The sequence below is a fragment of the Haliotis rubra genome, unplaced genomic scaffold, assembly GCF_003918875.1.
Source record: "Haliotis rubra isolate DU_JTF1 unplaced genomic scaffold, ASM391887v1 Scf62, whole genome shotgun sequence".
NCBI lineage: Eukaryota > Metazoa > Mollusca > Gastropoda > Lepetellida > Haliotidae > Haliotis > Haliotis rubra.
In genome coordinates this window covers 2,071,990-2,092,823 of record NW_025767324.1, presented here as the reverse complement: position 1 = coordinate 2,092,823, position 20,834 = coordinate 2,071,990, and the positions used below count along the sequence as shown (strand labels likewise).

Here is a 20,834-nt window from a genome sequence, read left to right as displayed (position 1 = left end):
AACAAATAGTCCTGTGTGCCGAGGATGATACCCGTGTTTACTTACACTATTCTGGACGTTGACAGGAACACCGCCCTGAACCAACACGTAGACGTATACGACTGGTCGGCTTAAACAGTGGTGGAGAAGAGTGGCTCCATTCTGTTGTCAGAGACAAAACAAGCAAGTTTAAATTAATAATATATCATTTTTAAAGAAAATGTATAGCAAATCAAAAATCAAAATCTTTATTCCAGTACTCACAAGGCCACGGGCCGATAGTACAATCCAATATGAATACAATATATAACTTCATGGAACTTATACATATGACATTAAATCATTAAAATGTATAGCACTTAGGATGAATAATTATAACAATAAAGGACATATTTGTAGTGCACCAAAGGGGCGACAGGGTAGCCTAGTGGTTAAAGCGTTCGTTCATCACGCCGAAGACCCGGGTTCGATTCCCCACATGGGTACACTGTATGGAGCCCATTTCTGATGACCCCCGTCGTGATGTTGCTGGAATATTGCTAAAATTTGGCGTAAAACTCAACTCACTCACTCACTCACTACCATTTCATCTTAACTGGACGTTATACACACGTATTCATATGAACGTACACGCATTCACGTACTCGGTTGTTATGGCTAGATACCAAATATGCCGTAGCCAAACCATACCACCATTCAGTATTCATTAAGTTCACTGGCCATTACACGGACTAAGCTCCAATGGATATATTGTCCACATAAATCAACTAAAAAGATTTTGTGAAGAATTTATGCATTAATGTTCATTACTTATCGTAACATTAACCTTCTGCGTCCACAGACAGCTGCCAAACCACACTAATGTCCGGTATATCTTGATGTATCACCCTGGCTACAAAAACCATTTCCGTGATAATAAGGAATCTCTACTCAAAGAAGACCCCAATACACGATTCCGATATAATAACCATGTGTTTACGATCACGACCAAACACTGATGACAATGTGAGTGCATCCTGTGTCATAGGAGTCACCGTTACGAGCATGAAATATTGCATCGTTTTCGTTAGTAATCTTGCCTATATACGAATATACATGTACTATCATTGCAATTCATAAACTACCGAAATGGTATGGTTGTATTTCGGAAATAGTGTCAGCCAAGCCAGAAGTTCATACATTTTCAAATTATTCCATCCCGGTGAGGATAAAATTTAAATTTGTGAATTAAGAGTTGGAATAATTTGAAAGTGAGTGAGTGATTGAGTGATTGAGTGAGTTTAGTTTTACGCCACACTCAGCAATATTACAGCTATATAACGGTGGTCTGTAAATAATCGAGTCTGGACCAGACAATCCAGTGATCAACAGCATCAGCATCGATCTACGCAATTTTGGAATCGGGTTATACAATCGAGAGGCGTTTTTAAGGTGTACATCACATCTTCCCTGTTACGAAAACGAACCTTGTAAAAGAACCTGGGCCCAAGCTTCTGAAGTAGTCTCCGCGCATGCTCAGCTCCACTACGTCGCTGTACGGGGATCACTTCCGGTGACTGAAATGTAAAACACGGGTATTGAAAACGACAGAAACCTCATAACTTCGCAATAAATGATCTACAAGGAATCTTCAAGGACATGAAAACCCGTGAAGATCCGTTTTAGAATTGATCCTTAGTAACCATGCTTGTCGTATGAGGCGACTAATGGGATCTGGTGGTCAGGCTCGCTGATGTGGTTGACAAATGTCAGCGTATCTCAATTGCGTAGATCGATGCTCATGCTGTCGATCACTAGATTGTCTGGTCCAGACTCGATTGTTTACAGACCCCCGCCATATAGGTGGAATATTGCTGAGTGCGGCGTAAACCTAAACTCACTCACTCAGTGACATGAAAACCTTTCACAACTGTCGATAGTTCTACATCGGAATGGAATAGGAAGATTTTCATTTCTGTTAACTTGCAGTGAGTCATACTGAAGCAAAGTAACTCAGTGAGTATTGTTTCACGCCGCTTTTAGTGCAATATTCCACCAATATAACGGCACCAGGGACACCAGAAATGGGTTTCGCACATTGTACCCATGTGGGGAATCGAACCTGGTTCTTCGCCGTGACGAGCGAATGCCGTAACCACTAGGCTACCCCCACCGCCCCCTAAAGCAAAGTTAAGCAACCACTGTAGTTCCCGCCTTTACTACAACACACAGTTATATGCACAGATGTGTTTCACATCATGTGTTTCAGATTTGATCAGTAGCTCAGCTGTGTTTCGGCCGGTGGGGGTCACCGTACCAGCCGGCTCCTCTTTGAAACTTAACTTTACCTCAATCGTTGATCCAGCTTTTGATCCTATTTTTGTCTACATGCAAGGTAAGTTAAAACTATAATCAAACTTGATTAATTTACCTAATTTACTTAAAGGCTATCGAATCAGTTTATGTGGTGTAGAGGGTAGGGGGTTTGTCCGAACAACGGATTGGTCGTAGTTCGATTCTTTGGTCATGTCAAGGCCTTGCGGTGAGGTTGTCTAGTGGTTAAAGCGTTCGCTCGTCATACTGAAGACCCGGGTTCGATTCCCTACATGGGTACAATGTGTGAAGCCCATTTCTGGTGTCCCTCGCCGTGATATTACTGGAATATTGCTAAAAGCGGCGTAAAACCATCCTCACTCACTCACCATTTTGTTTTTAAAAGCAAAGTAGAAATACTTTGTACAACAATGTTATGAACACCATTCTCATGAGAAATTAATCTACAGCAGAACTTATTCAACAACCAAAGGTCTTGCTTTGTATCTGAAGTGAAAACTGTAAATTGAAGTCAAAATGTGTTAGGTATTATGTATTACATAACAACTCTTTGAACAACTGTACATGAATAGTGTTAGGTTCACAAATATAGACTATATAATAGAATATAATGGATATTGCACTTTGTCTTCATGTCAGTCACTCTTAGTCAAACATAGGCTAACACAATCTTTATATGAATAGGACTTCCTCAGAAACAAATTCCGCTTAGTGTCAAGTGAAAAATAGCTGTGAAAATTATATGACTGGATTACTGCCAAATCAGTGTCATGATAAATATTAACTGCAAAATCTCAGTGTCCAGTTTTTACTATACACTTAGGGCCTGTTCGATTATTGCGAAACTGGTTTTGGTTTCTGAAACTGGTTGCTCCTGTTATAAACGAGTGTCTAGTTTCGGGTACATGGTTTCAAAGTGAAACTAGTTTCTAGTTTTATAAACGAGTGGATGGTTTCACCATCCGGTTTCAAAATGGATACCAAAAAATGTCTCAGCCACTATATATGTGGAACGGATTGGATGACAGCATTGCCGAATGAAATATTTTTTGTCACTTTATCAGTGAATTAACAAATAATAAAGAGATGAGATGCTTTTGGAGGTAAATATTTGCGTATATGTAATTATACTGTTACAAGTAATTATATATATACAAGTTACATAAAATAGTCATGTTCAGTAGACTGGGGTTTTAAATAATATTTTCCTAGTTCTCAGTTGATTTTTATCATTATTTTGGTTACAGAAACTGCTGCTCTATTTTGCCACCAAGATCAGCTGAACTTCGGTTCCGCCACGCTTGTTATGAGAGAACGCGAAACCAAAACTGCGAAACCTGCCTCGGAGATGGTTTCGAAGTTTCCGAACCCAGTTTAGGTTTCGACATAATCGAGTTCATGGTTTTCCAGAAACCAAAACCGGTTTAGCATAATCGAATAGGTCCTTAGTTACAATCATCTCAACAGCCCCATGCTGAAATTTCACCGGCCTTCACCAAGTATATATTAGTCATCTTCGTGGAATTCCCTGAGCTGTCTAGTTTCAGTTATTCAACTTTTACAACAAATAATTTATAATTTGCTTGAAAAAAATATTTTGAAAATGTTATGAATTGAAAACACGACTCCACTGCCACGCTTGCTGTGTTTAAAAATGGTAGTTGCACCAAATCAAAGTTCTGCTCAGAATTCTCTGAAGAAATGTCTGAAATCGATAATATTTAATCAGTGATATTCCAACGGTTGGTACACTGTTAATATTCACCGTGAAAAATATCACACTCACTGAATACAGTTTCAAATGAAACATTGCATGCTCATTAAGTATGCTTCGGTAAATGTAGTTGAAAATAAGAATAATTAATTTTCTGTGACCTTACTGTCATTTTCGTGATGATTATCTTTATTAACTTGCTGTCGACGATTATGTAAGTTTGAGTTTGTTTATCCCTGTATCTGTCCAGGATATGTTGGCAAGACAGTAACAATACTAGACTACATTACTGCCCCGGCGCTAATTATGTTGATGATGATGATGATGATGATGATGGTGACACTTACAGCATCCTGTTTAGTTTCATGTTGAGAGGGTGCCCCTCTGTCAGTTTTGGCAGTGCTGTCTATGTTGTTGTCCATACTGAGTGTTGACGTAGTCGCCAAGGACGCCCACAGCAATGGCAATGGCACATAGATCTGTACGCTCCTCCAGGCTTGACCTTTACCTGTGAAGGTGGGAGTAAAATAGGGTTTAACGCCGTGGTCAAAGTTGCAAATTTACGGCGACATGATTGTTTGTAACTGAGACTAATCCCAATATAATTGGATTGACCCATCGCCCCACAGTATATATTGAATACCCCACAACGATCATGATTCCAAAGGTTTCCAGTCCTTGTCTTATTCCCTCAATACAGAGCACCTGCGTATTTAACGTCCTGGCCACAAACCATCCTCTCTCTCTCTGTTCACAATACCACAGAGGTGGTCTGCTATAAATACAGCAATGTGTCATGAGTGAGTGAGTAAAGGTCGATTTAAATGGGCGCTTGAACGCATGGCACCATCCGGAGATGTTGTCATCAGGGACAGGCATTTGGACATTTTTTGAAGGGATTAGGATAGGGGTAGGGGTGGTTTCTTTTCAGAAAGCGGCGGAGGGGTAGCCTAGCAGTTAAAAGCGTTCGCTCGTCACGCTGAAGATCCGGGTTCGATTCCCCACATGAGTACAATGTGTGAAGCTGATTTCTGGTGCCCCTTCTTGGAATATTGCTAAAAGCGGCGTAAAAGTAAACTCACTCTTTTCAGAATATTTTGTTCCCGAAACACGACAAAAAACAGTTGTCCTCAGGTTTGACTGAACCTGATTAACTGGTCGCTTGACATGCTGGATGACCCGAGGAAAGTGATAAAGACAGATTCCTTGTTAGTAAGCTTTTAGCAATATTCCAAAATACCAAAACAAAATGGGCTCCACTCGATGTACCCATGTGGGGAATCGAACCCGGGTCATTGGCATGACGATCGAATGTTTTAACGATTGGGCTACCCCATCGCCCATAGTCACCATTACGTTGTCAATGTACAGAAGAAGAGATAGACCTATTGGCTTGTTTGCATCATCAATATCTGATGTCTGACTAAAACGCACATTTAATGTAATAATATCTATTTTACCAGACAAATTGTGTTAAGAAATTATATAAAATTTGCTAGGCTCCATTTTTGCTGGAACCAAATGCCTCTTCAACACGCATATATTCGACTGGAGTCGTCTTGTAAACCAGACCTCCCTCAGGCAATGCTCACTTTCAGCGATATTGATTCAAGTTACCCATACACCACTTTGTTGCGCAGCTACAACCTTTCATGTAATTTCTAACGGGTTCAGGTGCATTATGTGCAATACTTGATAAGAAATTGTTCGGTTTATGAGCAGCCTAGACTTGAAGATAGCGTCTTGTTTTGATTGTGTTTTTAACGCCACGCAGAGCATTATTCCCGCTAATTGATGTCGGTCTTAAAATCATGGAATCTGGACCAGAGTGAGTGAGTGAGTGAATTCAGTTTTACGCCACACTCAGCAATATTCCAGCTATATGGCGGCGGTCTGTACATAATCGAGTCTGGACGAGACAATCCAGTGATCAACAGCATGAGCATCGATCTATGCAATTGGGATACGATGACATGTGTCAACATGTCAGCGAGCCTGACCACCCGATCCCGTTAGTCGCCTCTTACGAATCTGGACATGACAATCCAGTGACTCACATTATGATAAGCGATCTAGCCGTTGTGGATACGACATTGCCATGCGGGTGAGACCCGGTGTCTTGGTTGATAGCTTGTCAGCGAATCCCATCGGCGTTGTTCGCTGCTCATAACATCAATCACTGGATCATCTGGTCCCTACTGGATTTCATACAGGCCGCTGTCATGCAGCATGGAATGTTTGCTGAGTATATTACAGAACGATTCCTTTTCGAAATGTGCATTATGAGCCCTGGTGAAGAATATCTTTACCCGACAACAGCAACCGATGAAATAACCGTGTCTAATAATCGACTAATGACCAAGCAACGATCGACAGTCTCTTAGAAACTGTACTCTATGCTCGCCTACAGCAGGTGTGTTGACTAAACAGTTAACAGTTTTACGATGTCGCAAAACAACCACGTGCCCCCTCGTCAAGCCGATTCCAGAGACAGGACAGAGTGCATTGGAAAGTTAGAAGTGTGCACTCAGTCCGCTAGACTAGCGGCGATCAACGAGGACGTGAACGCAATAAACCGGGCTCAGTCTCTTCGAGTCACAATGTGAAGGTGAGAACGTGCAGGAATAGGGCCGCGAACCACTTTACTCTCAACAGTAGACTGGTTCCACAGTTGGTTCGCGCAGCAGGCACAGCAAGTTTAGCCGTTTACTAGATCAGGTCGACAGAGGTCCATTCAACGACAACAGGAGTTGACGGGACTGGTCTCGGGAGACGTGACTGTTTCTTGACGAACAGTGATTGAACTGAGCGACCCGGAAACATCTTGAGGAGCTTGACAAGTGGAAAGCTTAACAGCTTTATCGGCTGTGCTGATAGATTACTGCGATCCCTTGTTACAAGTAGTTGAGAGGTTGCTAGTTGTCACGATTGATGTGGTACTGCACTACCTTAAGCCAGAAGTAGCGAGGTGAGGTTAGATGGGGTTTAACGTCGTGTTCTAGATTATTGAGACGTGGATACATGCTTAGGTTGTAGTCGCAGCATACCCCATGACGGTTTGGGGCGATCTGGTAGGTCTGTGGTTAAAGTGTTTGTTCGTCACGCTCAAGACCTGGTTCGATTCCCAACATGCCTACATTGCGTGAAGCCCATTTCTGGTGCTATGTGACAGCGTAATTTGCTGCAAGAACTCTCGTGTAATAGTATAACATTGTTTCCGTTAGGTTTCAGTAGAGTTTGATAACATAGTGTTTCAACAATTATTAGTTGCTAGGAAACTATTTCTATCTAATGTAAGCAGTGGGGAGAAGTGTAATCGGGAATATTCCAGAACAGTATGGAACCTTCTGGAGTAGTAGTGAGTAAACATGGTTTCAGCAATATTCCAGCAATATCACGGCGGGGGACACCAGAAATGGGCTTCACACATTGAACCCAAGTGGGGAATCGAACCTGGGTCTTTGGCCTAACGAGTGAACGCTTTAACCACTACGCTACCCCACCGCCCCAAAATCTTCTGGAAGGTGTTTAGACAATATGAGCGGGCAAGCGCATACCTCTTTCATCTCACACTAGGTCTAGCCCAGTGGTTCTGTATAGATAATTATTTTCATCATAGGTATCTAGCCTGGGCCTTTATTGGAAATATTGCATGACTTCATTGCTAGTTTCACTGTTATTTTTGCATTGTGAACATTATCATCACTGACAGTATTGCTATTTCCACTGTTATTTTTGGATAATGAATATTATCATTACTGACATTATTGCTATTTCCACTGTTATTTTTGCACTGTGAATATTATCATTACTGACTTTATTGCTATTTCCACTGTTATTTTTTCATTATGAATATTATCATTACTGACCTTATTGCTATTTCCACTGTTATTTTTTCATTATGAATATTATCATTACTGACCTTATTGCTATTTCCACTGTTATTTTTTGCATTGTGAACATTATCATCACTGACTTTATTGCTATTTCCACTGTTATTTTTGCATTGTGAACATTATCACTGACAGTATTGCTATTTCCACTGTTATTTTTGGATTATCAATATGATCATCACTGACTTTATTGCTATTTCCACTGTTATTTTTGGATTATGAATATTATCATTACTGACAGTATTGCTATTTCCACTGTGTTTTTTGCACTGTGAATAATATCATCACCGACATTTTTGCTATTTCCACACTATCTTTTATTTGAATATTATCATCACTGATTATCAATATGATTGCTATCACTGTTATTTTTCATTATGAATATTATCATCACTGACTTTATTGCTATTGTGTTTTGCTGTGAATATTATTTTTGCACTGACTTTATTGCTACTTTTTCTATTTCCACTGTTTTTTTGGATCATGAATATTATCATCACTAACTTTATTGCTATTTCCACTGTTTTTTTGGATTATGAACATTATCATCACTGGCATTATTGCTATTTCTATTGTTATTTTTGCACTGTGAATATTATCATCACTGACTTTATTGCTGTTTCTTCCGTTAATTTTCATTGTTGATATTATTCATGACTTTATTGCTATTGTTATTTTTTATACAGACATTGTAATTGTATTGTCATTGGACTTTATACCGATACTATACTATCATTGTATTTCCCTTAATTTGTATTGATGTCTTATGAACCTAGTTCAATTTATATTAGAACAGTAAATTGTATAACATTGTTTTATTGTTTCAGTTTAGAAATCGACACGTCAGGGGAGATATACGCAGATCGATGACATCAATGAATACAATATCAGAAAGTCTCCTACCTGTAATTAACACTGCAACGATTGTTTCCAATTCACGACCGAGGACAATAAACACATATATGACATCAACACAGCAGTGTCGCCGGGGTGCGTATTTCAATACCTGTGATTGATCTCCAACGTGAACGCTATTGGCAAGGACCCGTGATCGCGAGGTGTAACAAAATAGGTGATTTGATTAAGCCTGACATTCAAATCACAGGCGAGAGCCATGAGGTTATTGCTAGTGACATGCGTAGCGAAGCTAACAGCCCGGGGAAGCAGAAAATGAGATTAAAGACCCCACACTATCTGGCATGTGTGAGGGTTCACACCAAATTAGGCTTTCATTGACATACTTGAAATAAGAATCAATGCCGGGTTATCGACTGGTATTGACTATCACTCAATCACTGGTGACGAGCAGTGATTACCAGTCAGAGACAACGTTAAGCTTGCTGTTATTAAACTCATAGCTGTACCTCTAGATAAACTATATCCGGGCTCTTTGAACAGCCGAATCAAAGGAGCGGTGTGTCATTTCATTGCACAGGGTATTAACGTTCATATTGCCTTGTTGTTGGATATGGTAAAAAATAGTGTTGAATGTTGTAAGACACGAGTGCCATTCCCGATAACGCATTTATTGCACCGCCTTTCACTATTAGGCTTCCATGAGCAACAACAATCGGGGAACTAAACAGTGTTATAAACGTGTACCCTTTTAGCTTGTATCAATAACACGATTGGTTGTATATATGTTTGAACAATGACTGACGAGATTGTCATATATCACTATACTGAACCGGCTAGAGTTTACTGTAGAGAGGGCACAGGTAGCTACCATGCAGAGTTACGTCCCCTGCGTGTACCATAATCCTCTGATCGTGTGTTTGAATCCAGTCTGAAATCAGATCTTTCACTCTACCAGGACACCTTTCTGGGTGAAGTGAGTGAGTGAGTGAAGTTTTACGTCTCTTTTAGCAATATTCCAGCAGTATCACGGCGGGGGACACCAGAAATGGGTTTCATACATTGTACCCATGTGGGGAATCGAACCGGGGTCTTCGGCGTGACGAGCAACGCTTTAACCAACAGGCCACACTTTATCCGCGTGAAAACTTAAGGAGACTAACTCTTTTAGCAGACAAAGCTTTATCCAGTAGAAAACGTATTTCAGGCTTCCGAAATATATAATTTGTGCTCACATAAGATTTTTCAATATTATTATGTTAAGTCTCACTTCGTCCTGCATCAGCAAAACCATTTCCATAATCATGAGAAGTATCAGCTGAAGAGAATCATCTATGTGTTTGTAAATCACTGTCTGTGTGTCATAACACCAGGTGTTCGTGCAAAGGAGAACCGATCCTACCCCACGGGAGGCACATGGCACGAACATATGCAACGGCACGAGAAGGGTAGAGTGAACAAAACAGGTATATATTGTAACATGCGGACTGACTGACTGACTGAGTTAGGTTTTACGCCGCTTTTAGCAATATTCCAGCAACATCACAGCGGGGGACACCTGAAATGGGCTTCACATATTGTACCTATGTGGGGATTCGACTGACTGACTGAGTTTGGTTTTACGCCGCAATATTCCAGCAACATCACTGCGGGGGACACCTGAAATGGGCTTCACATATTGTACCCATGTGGGGATTCGAACCCGGGTCTTTGGCGTGACGAGCCAACGCTTTAACCACTAGGCTACCCCACCGCCCCGGTAACATGCGGAAATTTATCGGACACCATCTTTGTCACTGGTGCGTCAAACGTGAAATATCCTGCACATGACTACCATGAAACGTTTTGAAACTTTACCGAGGCCTTGCAAGACGAAACCCTGATCAAAAGACGTTTGAGCAAGGGTCTCATGACGCTTCCTCAAATCTTCGTAGAAATAGCATGATCGATTGTGCCACATGAGTTGTGAAATGTTAACAGTAGAAAACTGGAGCTGTTGGGATATTGCTGCACATAAATGGAATGTGACTACCGGAAAGGCGAAGTCATCTCTCTTGTCTTGTAAGGTAGAATTCTCCGGGAATATGCACGAAGCAAGTTATACGCACCTGCTCATTCTGTGAACTGTCTGCTTGGTATGTGTATTTTAAATTTTACATTCTTGTTTGTTTCTTGCTCCGCATTGAGCAATATTAAAGCTATACAACGGCGGTCTGTTAGTAATGGAGACTGGACCAAGCAAATCCAGGGACTGACATAAGGGAATATGTATTTTCCCCGCATCTAGGCCAAATCGACGTCAATACAATTTTAGTCACTTAATTGCATGTAGAACATTAAGACATCAACACAGTCTCAGTCACTGGATGTAGGTCACCCGGCATCAACCAAGTCAGCGAGCCTGACCACCCGATCCCGTTAGTGGCCTCTTACGACACGCAATGTTTTTTGAAGAACAGCTCTGACCCAGTTTGTCTTTTAAGATATTGTTCTTCAGATGTAGTTTATAACATTCGAGATATGCACTCGATACCTCTCCCCCTTCCCTCCTCCAGCCGATAAAAAAACAACATTTCGTCTTTTGAAAAACAAATCATTTCTCACACGATCGATCTTCAACCCTACATCGTGCGGAAATCTATTACGCCCCATGTTCTGGTGTACGACTTAGACTAACCTTTGACCGGTCTTCTGGAACGAGATTCAGACGTGACATGAGAGATCTTATCGAGATTCCACGTTAACAATGAACGTTTTGTTCCTTCCCCAAATGTATTCATCGATCTACAGAACGCTTCATTCCATAGCTCTGACCACCGTAGACACGCACATCGGACATTGTTCTTGCGCGTTGAAAACCTATTGGTTACATTCCATCAGACACTTACAAAGTAATCTGATGGATCAAATAAATGGTTTTCATATACTATATCATAAACCATGATTGGATACTATCCTGGCGCACTGAGCAAATTGGTTTTGATGACGATGGACGGCGAGGGTCTCTCTTGGCAGTAATTTGTGCATTTAAATTCAATTGAATGATAGGACCTCAATCCAAGATATCTTACAGGTTAAGCCTTGCATAAGGGTCTGTTGTTCGGAATGGAATTTTGGAGATAGATTTCGCAGACTTTGGGGAGTTCGGAGTCAGATGAGGGAATGTCGGATAGAATGGTGCGTTGTGTTTATAATATATTGTTTGTGTCGATCGTTATTCAGAGTTTCCTAAAAAGATAACCCGTTAGACGAAACCTTCTGAATCCGGAACACAGTTTTATCGCGCTTTTGCTGTCCGGAACACAGGGGCGTGTCACGCTTAGAAACAACGTTAGAAAGACATATAGGTATATAGACCCTACCCTAGTACTATATACAAGGATAGTACTAGGGTAGGGTCTATATATCTATATGTCTTTCTAACGGTAACTGTAGATGGTAAATAAACATTTGAACAAAGGATGGTAAACAAGCAGAGGCACGTCACTGCATTGTAATTTCAAGGCGGCATCCATGGTTTAGTGAGTGAGTGAGTGAGTTTAGGTTTTACGCCGCTTTTAGCAAAATTTCAGCAAATATCACGCCGGGGGACACGAGAAATGGGCTTCATACATTGTACCCATGTGGGAATCGAACCTGTGTCTTCGGTGTGACGAGCAAACGCTTTAACCACTTGGCTACCCGACCGCCACACCATTGTTTACTAGATGGAACGTCTGCCCGGAGAGTGGAAGGTCAATAGCTGAATCATAGTTCGTGTTATACCCAAAACCGTGAGTAATATATCAGTTGGTGTTTCTCTTCTTGGAGCTAGATATAAAGATGAGAGAAAAACAAGCGTGAATTGGGTGTCCTTGTTACACTGCAGCATGGAAGTCTCAGTGAGCTAAATAACCTCGTTGGTAGAGAACATCCATCGTCCGGGTCTGATTCCCAACATGGGAGCAATGTTAGACAGCCATTCATTTCCGGAGCACAACTCGTAAACATTTCAATATCTTTCAACAAAACTTAGCAGATATATGAGACAGATATTGAAGTGGTGCTTTTTGCTATATGCAGATTTTTGGCATTTTTATTTTGCTCGGTTTCCATGGAAACGATTTGGACTTTGTCTCAAGAGGTAGGGGTGGGCTTCGTTTCCAGAACACATCTTGAAAACCTTTCAATATCTTGCAATAAGACTTTAGCAGATTTTATATGAGACAGATCTTGAAGTGGTGCCTTTTGCTATATGCAGATTTTGGGCATTTTTATTTTTCTCAGTTTCCATGGAAACGATTTGGACTTAGTGTCAAAAGGGAGGGGTGGCCTTCCTTTCCGGTGCACAACTTGAAAACATTTCAATATGTTTCAACAAAACCTTAACAGATTTTATATGAGCCGGATATTGAAGTGGTGCCTTTTGCTATATGCAGATTATTGACATGTTTAGTTTTTTCGGTTTCTGTGGAAACGATTTGGACGTAGTCTCAAAAGGGAGGGGTGGCCTTCCTTTCCGGCACACAACTTGAAAACCTTCAATATCTTTCAGCAAGACTTTAGCAGATTTTATATGAGACGGATCTTGAAGTGGTGCCTTTTGCTATTTGCAGATTTTGGGCATTTCTATTTTCATGATTTCCATGTAAATGATTTGGACAGTCTAAAAAGATCATGGACTTTAAGGAACTGTTAGATGATTTGGTCTTTCAAATTTGTGGGGGCCTGGGGGATTTGTCATTTTCTGATGACTCTTTTTTCATAAAGTGATCATAGAGCTCGAGTGCCGTACTCCCTATCCTATAAGCTGATCTGACATACATACAGACTTAGAGGTACGAACCCTTCGTAAAGCGGATCTCCTGAGTGTCAAGTCGATGTCGTGAGTTCACCCAACTCTTTCTAATGACCTTAATGCACAAACATAAACGTTCCGTAACCGACATCTTGGGGTCACACAGAGTGTGACTTATACCCGGCTGATCTCCCTCTTATAGCGGATAACGAGGATTAACGTCTGATGGTTGTGTAGGCACTGATTTAGCCCACCGTACCGGCTTTAGGCAAAGTGTGGACAACGGTTGTACGTTTGTAACTCCATAAAAGAAACAGCATATTGAAGTAAGTTCTTATGGAACGTAGGCCAACAATAATTGTTGTTCAACGCTGATCTCAGAAATATCCCAACCATTTGGCTGCTGTTTGTTAATAATTGAGTCTGGACCAGACAACCCAGTGGTCAACAACATGAGCATCGATCTACGCAATTGGGATAATATATGTGTCAACGAAGTCAAGGAGCCTGACCACCCGTTAGTCGCCATTACAGGCATGGGTTGCTGAAGACAAATTCTAAACCGGATCTTCACGGGGTCAACAGTAATAATGTCTTCATTTTTACTGCTTACTTAATCAATAACAGACACATTGCTGACAACCATACAAAACCAATGAGATTGTTCAAGCACCAAAAGCCACGCCTTTTCAAGTAAATGTCGGAATTCGGAGGATTCTAACAATATTGCAACAGTGATTAGCTTATGTTTTTTTTTGTTTATGCCTGGAGACATAAACACTAAAAATAATTCTTGACTAGCCTATCAAATGCCACAGTATCGATTGTACTTTGATGCCCTGTAAACAATCCAGTCTTCCCTTGGCACGATAACCGATTTCGCGATTTTATTGAAAGTAAAACAGTGTTAATGTAAACGAAACTGAACAATATTTTTTCTTTTGACAAAACACACATGCAAACTTTTCAGTTTACTTCTTTCCGATCTTTTCCCAAAATGTATTATATATATTTAATTCATATCGTCAATTCTGAAGGAAGATTTGTTTCTTCTAACCGAAAGTGCCTTTAAGATAATGTCTTTGAATGGCATTTAGAAGTGATACACACATTCCACCGGTGGAACTTTATGGATGTCAACTTCATTCTGAAGAACAAGACGTTTCGGTGTATATTCCTGTCCACCACAAGACGCTGGCGTCAAACATAGCTACAAGAGGCCATATATATCATGAGATTCCACCCAGCCACCAACCGCGACAAGGGAACAAACCTGCCCAGCGCTTGGAACTTATTAATTTAGTTATCTGTCTGGATTCCATGTCTTCACTAGCTCCTATCCGTGAAGATCCGGGTTAGAATTGGTCTCCAGCAATCCATGCTTGTCGTAAGAGGCGACTAACGGGATCGGGTGGTCAGGCTCGCTGACTTGGTTGACACATGTCATCTTATCCCAACTGCACAGATCGATGCTCATGCTGTTGATCACTCGAATTTCTGGTTTAGACTAGACTATTTACAGATCGCCGCCATATAGCGGGAATATTGCTGAATGCGGCGTAAAACAACAACTAAACGAGCAATCGCTAGTTCCATTCAGTGCTGTTATCCCTCATTACCTTCAGTGCCTGAAAACCTAACAGGACCGTTTACGTCTCGATTCATTCCTAGCTTCATATTTGTTCATTCCCATCACCAAATCAGCGTCAATTAATTCCCTTCCCTTGTTAAGTGCCTGTCCGCATTGTTATCTTATCACTGTTGTTTCACATGTACTCTCAGATAATGTTCCTCATTCTGATACAACCAGGACCATCACCCTTCTCCGCAGAAACTAAGGTGTTCATTAATGGATTCCATATGCAGGACACGTCAAGCCCTTCAGAATAGCCTCACTTTGAAATCTCCAATCAGTCCGAAAGCTTTAGACGCTAACGGTATGAGAAATGCCAATGGTTCAACAAGGTGCGAAGGTTGACAAGCGGTTCGGTATTTTTAGCACACATTGAAACCTGTATTAGACACTTCGGTCACAGGGGTGAAATGAAATCCTTGATACTTTGTCGTAAAGATTTCGTATAAATACTTAAATGCATATCTTTTCACTTGGCATCAAGTACTTGGATTTGATGTAAAGATTATATTTGGGAGAGTTGCTCGATGCCGCTTTTGAAGACAAAGGTCAACACGCAAGGGGTGAGTGAGTATGGTTTTACGCCGCCTTTAGCAATATTCCAGCAATATTACAGCGGGGGACACCAGAAATGATCTTCACACATAGTACCCATGTTGGGAGTCGAACCCTGGCCTTCGGCGTGTCGGGCGAACGCTTTAACCACTAGGCTACCCCACCGCCCCCAAGGGTTCAGCATGTATTTGCTGCAACGATATGTAACGCATACATTCATTTATTGTTTGGGAATGTTTCATTGCGCTTAGAAAGTCGGAACAAAATCCTTTGAGACGAAATAAGGATTATTTTAACGTGTAAAGGCCACTCCAAACCGAGATGCAGTACCCTGGATAAACAGATCCTGACCAAATAGGATGACGTCACACAATACTATTCCCCCCTCCGATCACTGCTCTATTCAAAATATATTGGAGAAAAATATTTTTTTAGAATTATATCCACAACTGATACAGATCCTGAAACATACAAAAATCCATGCGACTCTACAATACTTTGGCAAGTTAAATGTCTTTGGTTTCAATATGAAGTGTTCCCCTAATGAGTTGTCTTTCTTCGTCTCTTCTTGGCCCCTTATCCCGGAACCCCTAAAATCTCAAATTTGCAGCTAGTCTATTTCTGAGAATAAATTGCCACCGTATCTACTATATTAAAGGTAACAAAATAATGATAATACCTCGAGTTCACACCACCTTAATGACCAGGTGAAATAACAACTGGAACACAGGCTTCGTTCTTTCCTGGGGAGAGATGCACTGTTCCATCCATGGATTCCGCCTCTGGACTACCAGTTTTAAAGAGAGTTCTGGATCGAAATTTCAACTCAGCAAGGTTAACTCTTAGTTTCATCAATCAGCTTAAACATACGTTGTTTGGTTAAAGCCCCTTCACGAATACATTGGCGTTTCTTTAAAGTTGGTGCGCATCAAGCTAACAATCTAACCTCATAATTGATTTTCGTTCGCAAGAGAAAACCTTTGCAATTTACAAAGTTACTTGTTAATTTCAACAGCAACAGGATACATATGATGATTAAAAGTGGTGGTCACCTAAAGAAATGCCCAAAGAAAGCCTTAACAGCGATATCAGAACAACCCGGCCTTAAATTCAAAATGTCAACGGCGGAGAACAATGCGTCTGGATCGACAGTTATTGGGGTTGACGGTCTGGAGCCGATTTCCATTTTGAGTCAAGAATTAGGGACCTGTCATTTATCCAAGGTCATACTAGGCCGGGAATTTCTCTCCTGAGGTCATGCATCAAGGTGACCCTACAACACTTAAACTACAACTTGCGATCTCATCATGCATTTATTCATTCTATCCATGGCCCTTGAAAATTCCAAAGACAAAGTGACCTATCCTGACTGCTGCCTTCATCAACACCTACACCCATGATACTCAATCGCGACGATGTAGTATTGACAATTGAACATGATAGAATCACAACCCAACCATTACGTGACTGAGTGAGTTCATTTTTACACCGCACTATTTCAGCTATATCGCGGAGGTCTGTAAATAATCGAGACTGGACCAGACAATCCAGTGATCAACATGAACATCGATCTACGCAATTGGGATACGATGACATGTGTCACCCAAGTCAGCGAGCTTGATTACCCAATCCCGTTAGTCACCTCTTACGACAAGCATGGATTGCTGAAGACCAATTCTAACCCGGATCTTCACGGATGTTGCATGTGTCACCCGATCCCGTATTGACAATCCAGTGAGTCACATAATGAGCAGCAGTCTAACCATTTTGGAAACGACATTGCCATGCGGTCTTACGACAAGCATGGGTTACTGAAGATCAATTCTAACCCGGATCTTCACGGGTAAACAACCACCACGACTGGAACAAGAGAAACGGACTTGACTGTACATGTACCAATGTAAAGATTCGAACCCATGACTGTGTTGTGACGAGCAAACACTTTCACTAAAACACCACCCTCACGTCCTTGACAAGGTAGACAAACGTAGCCTTAATCGGACATATTTCAAATTTCCCAGTATTATTACTTCACACCGGATCAAATATCCTTCGCACCGGCCGTCTCGAAATATAAGAACTTAGGGTTGGCTTCCCCTAAAAGAAACCTCACCTATCTACTTCGGTATTCGCCGCACGTGAATCTGACTGTATTGAACGGGCAATCTCTCTATGAATAAAGTATTAACCCAGATTTAACCATTCGGTTTGATATACTGTTGAAATCAATACACCAGTAGGTTTTTAATCCAAAGTTTACACATCAACACTGTGTTATAGGAAACACGACAAATGGAAGGGACATTACTATTCAATGTCCACACACCGTATCTGTCTGGGCGCTACGTAATCTAACTACCAAATACACACTGCTCTTGTTGAAGGGCATAAATCGATAATTCAAATGGTTTTAATCAATGTTTACAACTCACGACATAGTCTCGCTCCTATAGAAATAAGGAGAGGACAGGAGGGGATTACAATGAGCTCACACAGAGCTGAGCACGTCGGGCTGACATAATTATACATGGATCATACGTATTATGTGCAAGCTGTCGGGCATATGCTATCTTCAATGTACTTTATATCAAAAGAAAATAACCTAACTCAAAAAGGAGCTGGAAAATTAGCACTTGCATAAGACTTGTTCCAGGACATAAGTAGAAATGCAAATACGGTCTATGATTTATTCAATTCATGATGGACGTACGTACGTACGTGTATAATACCTTATTTATATTTCATAAACTCTGTTCAGTTTTGGACCTTTACAATGGTTATAAGGATATGTTACGTCAGACATTCGTGTCCACATGTGTCCATGATTTCATGGATTTAGAATAGTGAGTGAGTATGGTTTTACGCCGCTTTTAGCAATATTCCAGCAATATCACGGCGAAGGACACCAGAAATAGGCTTCACACATTGTACCCATGTGGGGAATCGAACCGGGGCCTTCGGCGTGACGAGCGAACGCTTTAACCACAAGGCTACCCAACCGCCCATGGATTCAAAATAATATGATTGCATTTGATACGCATACAAACTCATAAGTGCACGTTTTAATGTTGTTGGTACAATTGTATATCAAAATTGTTTTTATCCTTTTTCCTGACACATTTGGTGCAGCTAAATTATGTTTTTGAACACATTTGTAACCTGCTTTAGAAATAAGAAAAATGTAATCCCCCTACTTAATCAGTTATAAAAGGAAGTATAATAATTTCTTAAATATACGTAATTAAAAGTTTTCAAGATATTTGTCACCCAACGAAATATCAAGTATGAGATTGTCCAGTAACAGGTATTGGGGGGTACGTCAGGGTATCTCGCCTAGACCTCCCCTTTAATGCAAATCCTCAACACTTTGTTTTGAATAATAAAAAAGGATATTTCGAGATCTTTATTGCACAACGAAATGACACGTTTGAGATTGTCCAGTAACAGATTTTGGGGGTACGTCAGGGTGACTCGCCTAGACCCCCCTTTATTGCAAATCCCCTACACTTCTCTATGAATAATAAATAACGGCTTTGTGACCCGTTAGACCTGACACATATATGGTAATAGCAGTCAAACGGAAGGTCATCGTGTCGGGCTAATTCGACACCACTTGAATGGATGCATTATTAACAGGGTCGTAAAACATCCATTGTCACGACAGACCTAGCCCTGACTACCGTTAGATACCGATTGTAAGCTTTATTTGTTTACTGTTATTTGATAAGTGGCATTTGTTCCTATAAATCTTTTCTGCTTTGATTTAGTATCGAGAGACCCAGATACATACAAACTGTCATTGCTCTACGTTATTTGCCAAGCAACATACGTTCGTATAAATCGGATCTATGTTCCCGGAACATGTTATATCAGAACCTACTTCAGTTCTGTTCAAGTATTATGGAAACATTAAAATCTTCCAAAGAACCAGTTTTTGTTAGTCATGCACATATCAATTGTCAGTTGTACTTTACAGACAGAACATATAAAGATCCCGGAAGATCTGATATTTAACAACGTTGTAAATGGTGCTCAGTCTCGCTGACTTGGTTGATGCATTTACCGTATCTTACTTGCGTGGATCGATGTTCATGATGTCACCCCCTGGATTGTCTGTTCCGAAATATCGTAAAAATATCGCTAGTGCAGTATTAAACAACAAGCAAACAAACGCACCAGTTAATAGACCGAGGATCGTGGCCTGAGCGAAATAAAGTTTTGTTAACTTTTGTTTAAAAAAGCTAAAGAAAAAAAACCCATCCTAGTTTTTCAAAACTTCGAACACGTCTGGCATGTGAAGTTATGACAAAAGGCATCAAGAAAGACAGAGCTGCAGGAAAAGTGGATTCTCTCTGACATTCATGATGAAATGTCATGAAAAAGGCCATGAATTCATTATCTCGTAATGGACCCTGTAGAACCCACTTTCCATTATCGAGTCTTGTTGGGCCATGGAAATCAATAACACAAGAATGTCATTCCTGACAAAGTGGTTTGTTCTTCCATAAGAAATGTGGTGACATGCAAACTGTTTGCGTTTTTCACCCTCCACCGGGAATCCGGTCGAAAACTGATGTAAACTTCAGCCGGTAGTTAGCGTCGTTAAGCTCGCACCAAACAAAAAAAACATCCAAAAGAATTTACCAATTCATCACTGGCTTGTAAACTTGTAAAGGTCATAAAAAGGCTATGTTCAGAGAAGGTGCCTTGCTGAGGTAGTTATGTTTTGGAGGCGTTGTTTTTTAAGAGCAGTGAGCGACACATAGCTAAAGCCATAGTGAGCAATAATGAACTCCCTTATGTTACGCCAATGCCATGCAGTGTAAGTGGTTTCATGGACGCCTCAGTGCAGTGCTCTGGATGCCATGACATTTTATCTGATAACCGCTGCCAACATTTAACTTTGAAATTTCCGGGTTCGATTCCTCACAAGGGTACATTGTGTGAAGCCCAATTCTGGTGTCCTCCTTCGTGATATTGCTGGAGTATTGCTAACAGCGGCGTATAACTAAACTCACTCACTCACTCACCCCAAGTTAAAGTAGGTCTAAACGTTGCCATGACAATTATTATATATTGAGTACAGCAAACACTTTTCAGCCCAAACTCTTCGGA

At 40.8% G+C, this 20,834-nt stretch overlaps 1 protein-coding gene across 1 annotated transcript in view; it reads right to left on the bottom strand.

Moving 5' to 3' along the window:
* LOC124256206 (putative ankyrin repeat protein RF_0381) overlaps positions 1 to 20,834 on the bottom strand; it is a 56,613-nt gene that overhangs the window by 30,144 nt on the left and 5,635 nt on the right. Inside the window, exons 2-4 of the mRNA XM_046690183.1 lie at positions 4,354 to 4,514; positions 1,446 to 1,535; positions 46 to 141 (exon numbers count right to left, since the gene is read on the bottom strand). Of these exons, the coding sequence (XP_046546139.1) occupies positions 46 to 141; positions 1,446 to 1,535; positions 4,354 to 4,428 (261 nt within the window). The 5' untranslated portion in view covers positions 4,429 to 4,514. The remainder of the gene's footprint in view (positions 1 to 45; positions 142 to 1,445; positions 1,536 to 4,353; positions 4,515 to 20,834) is intronic.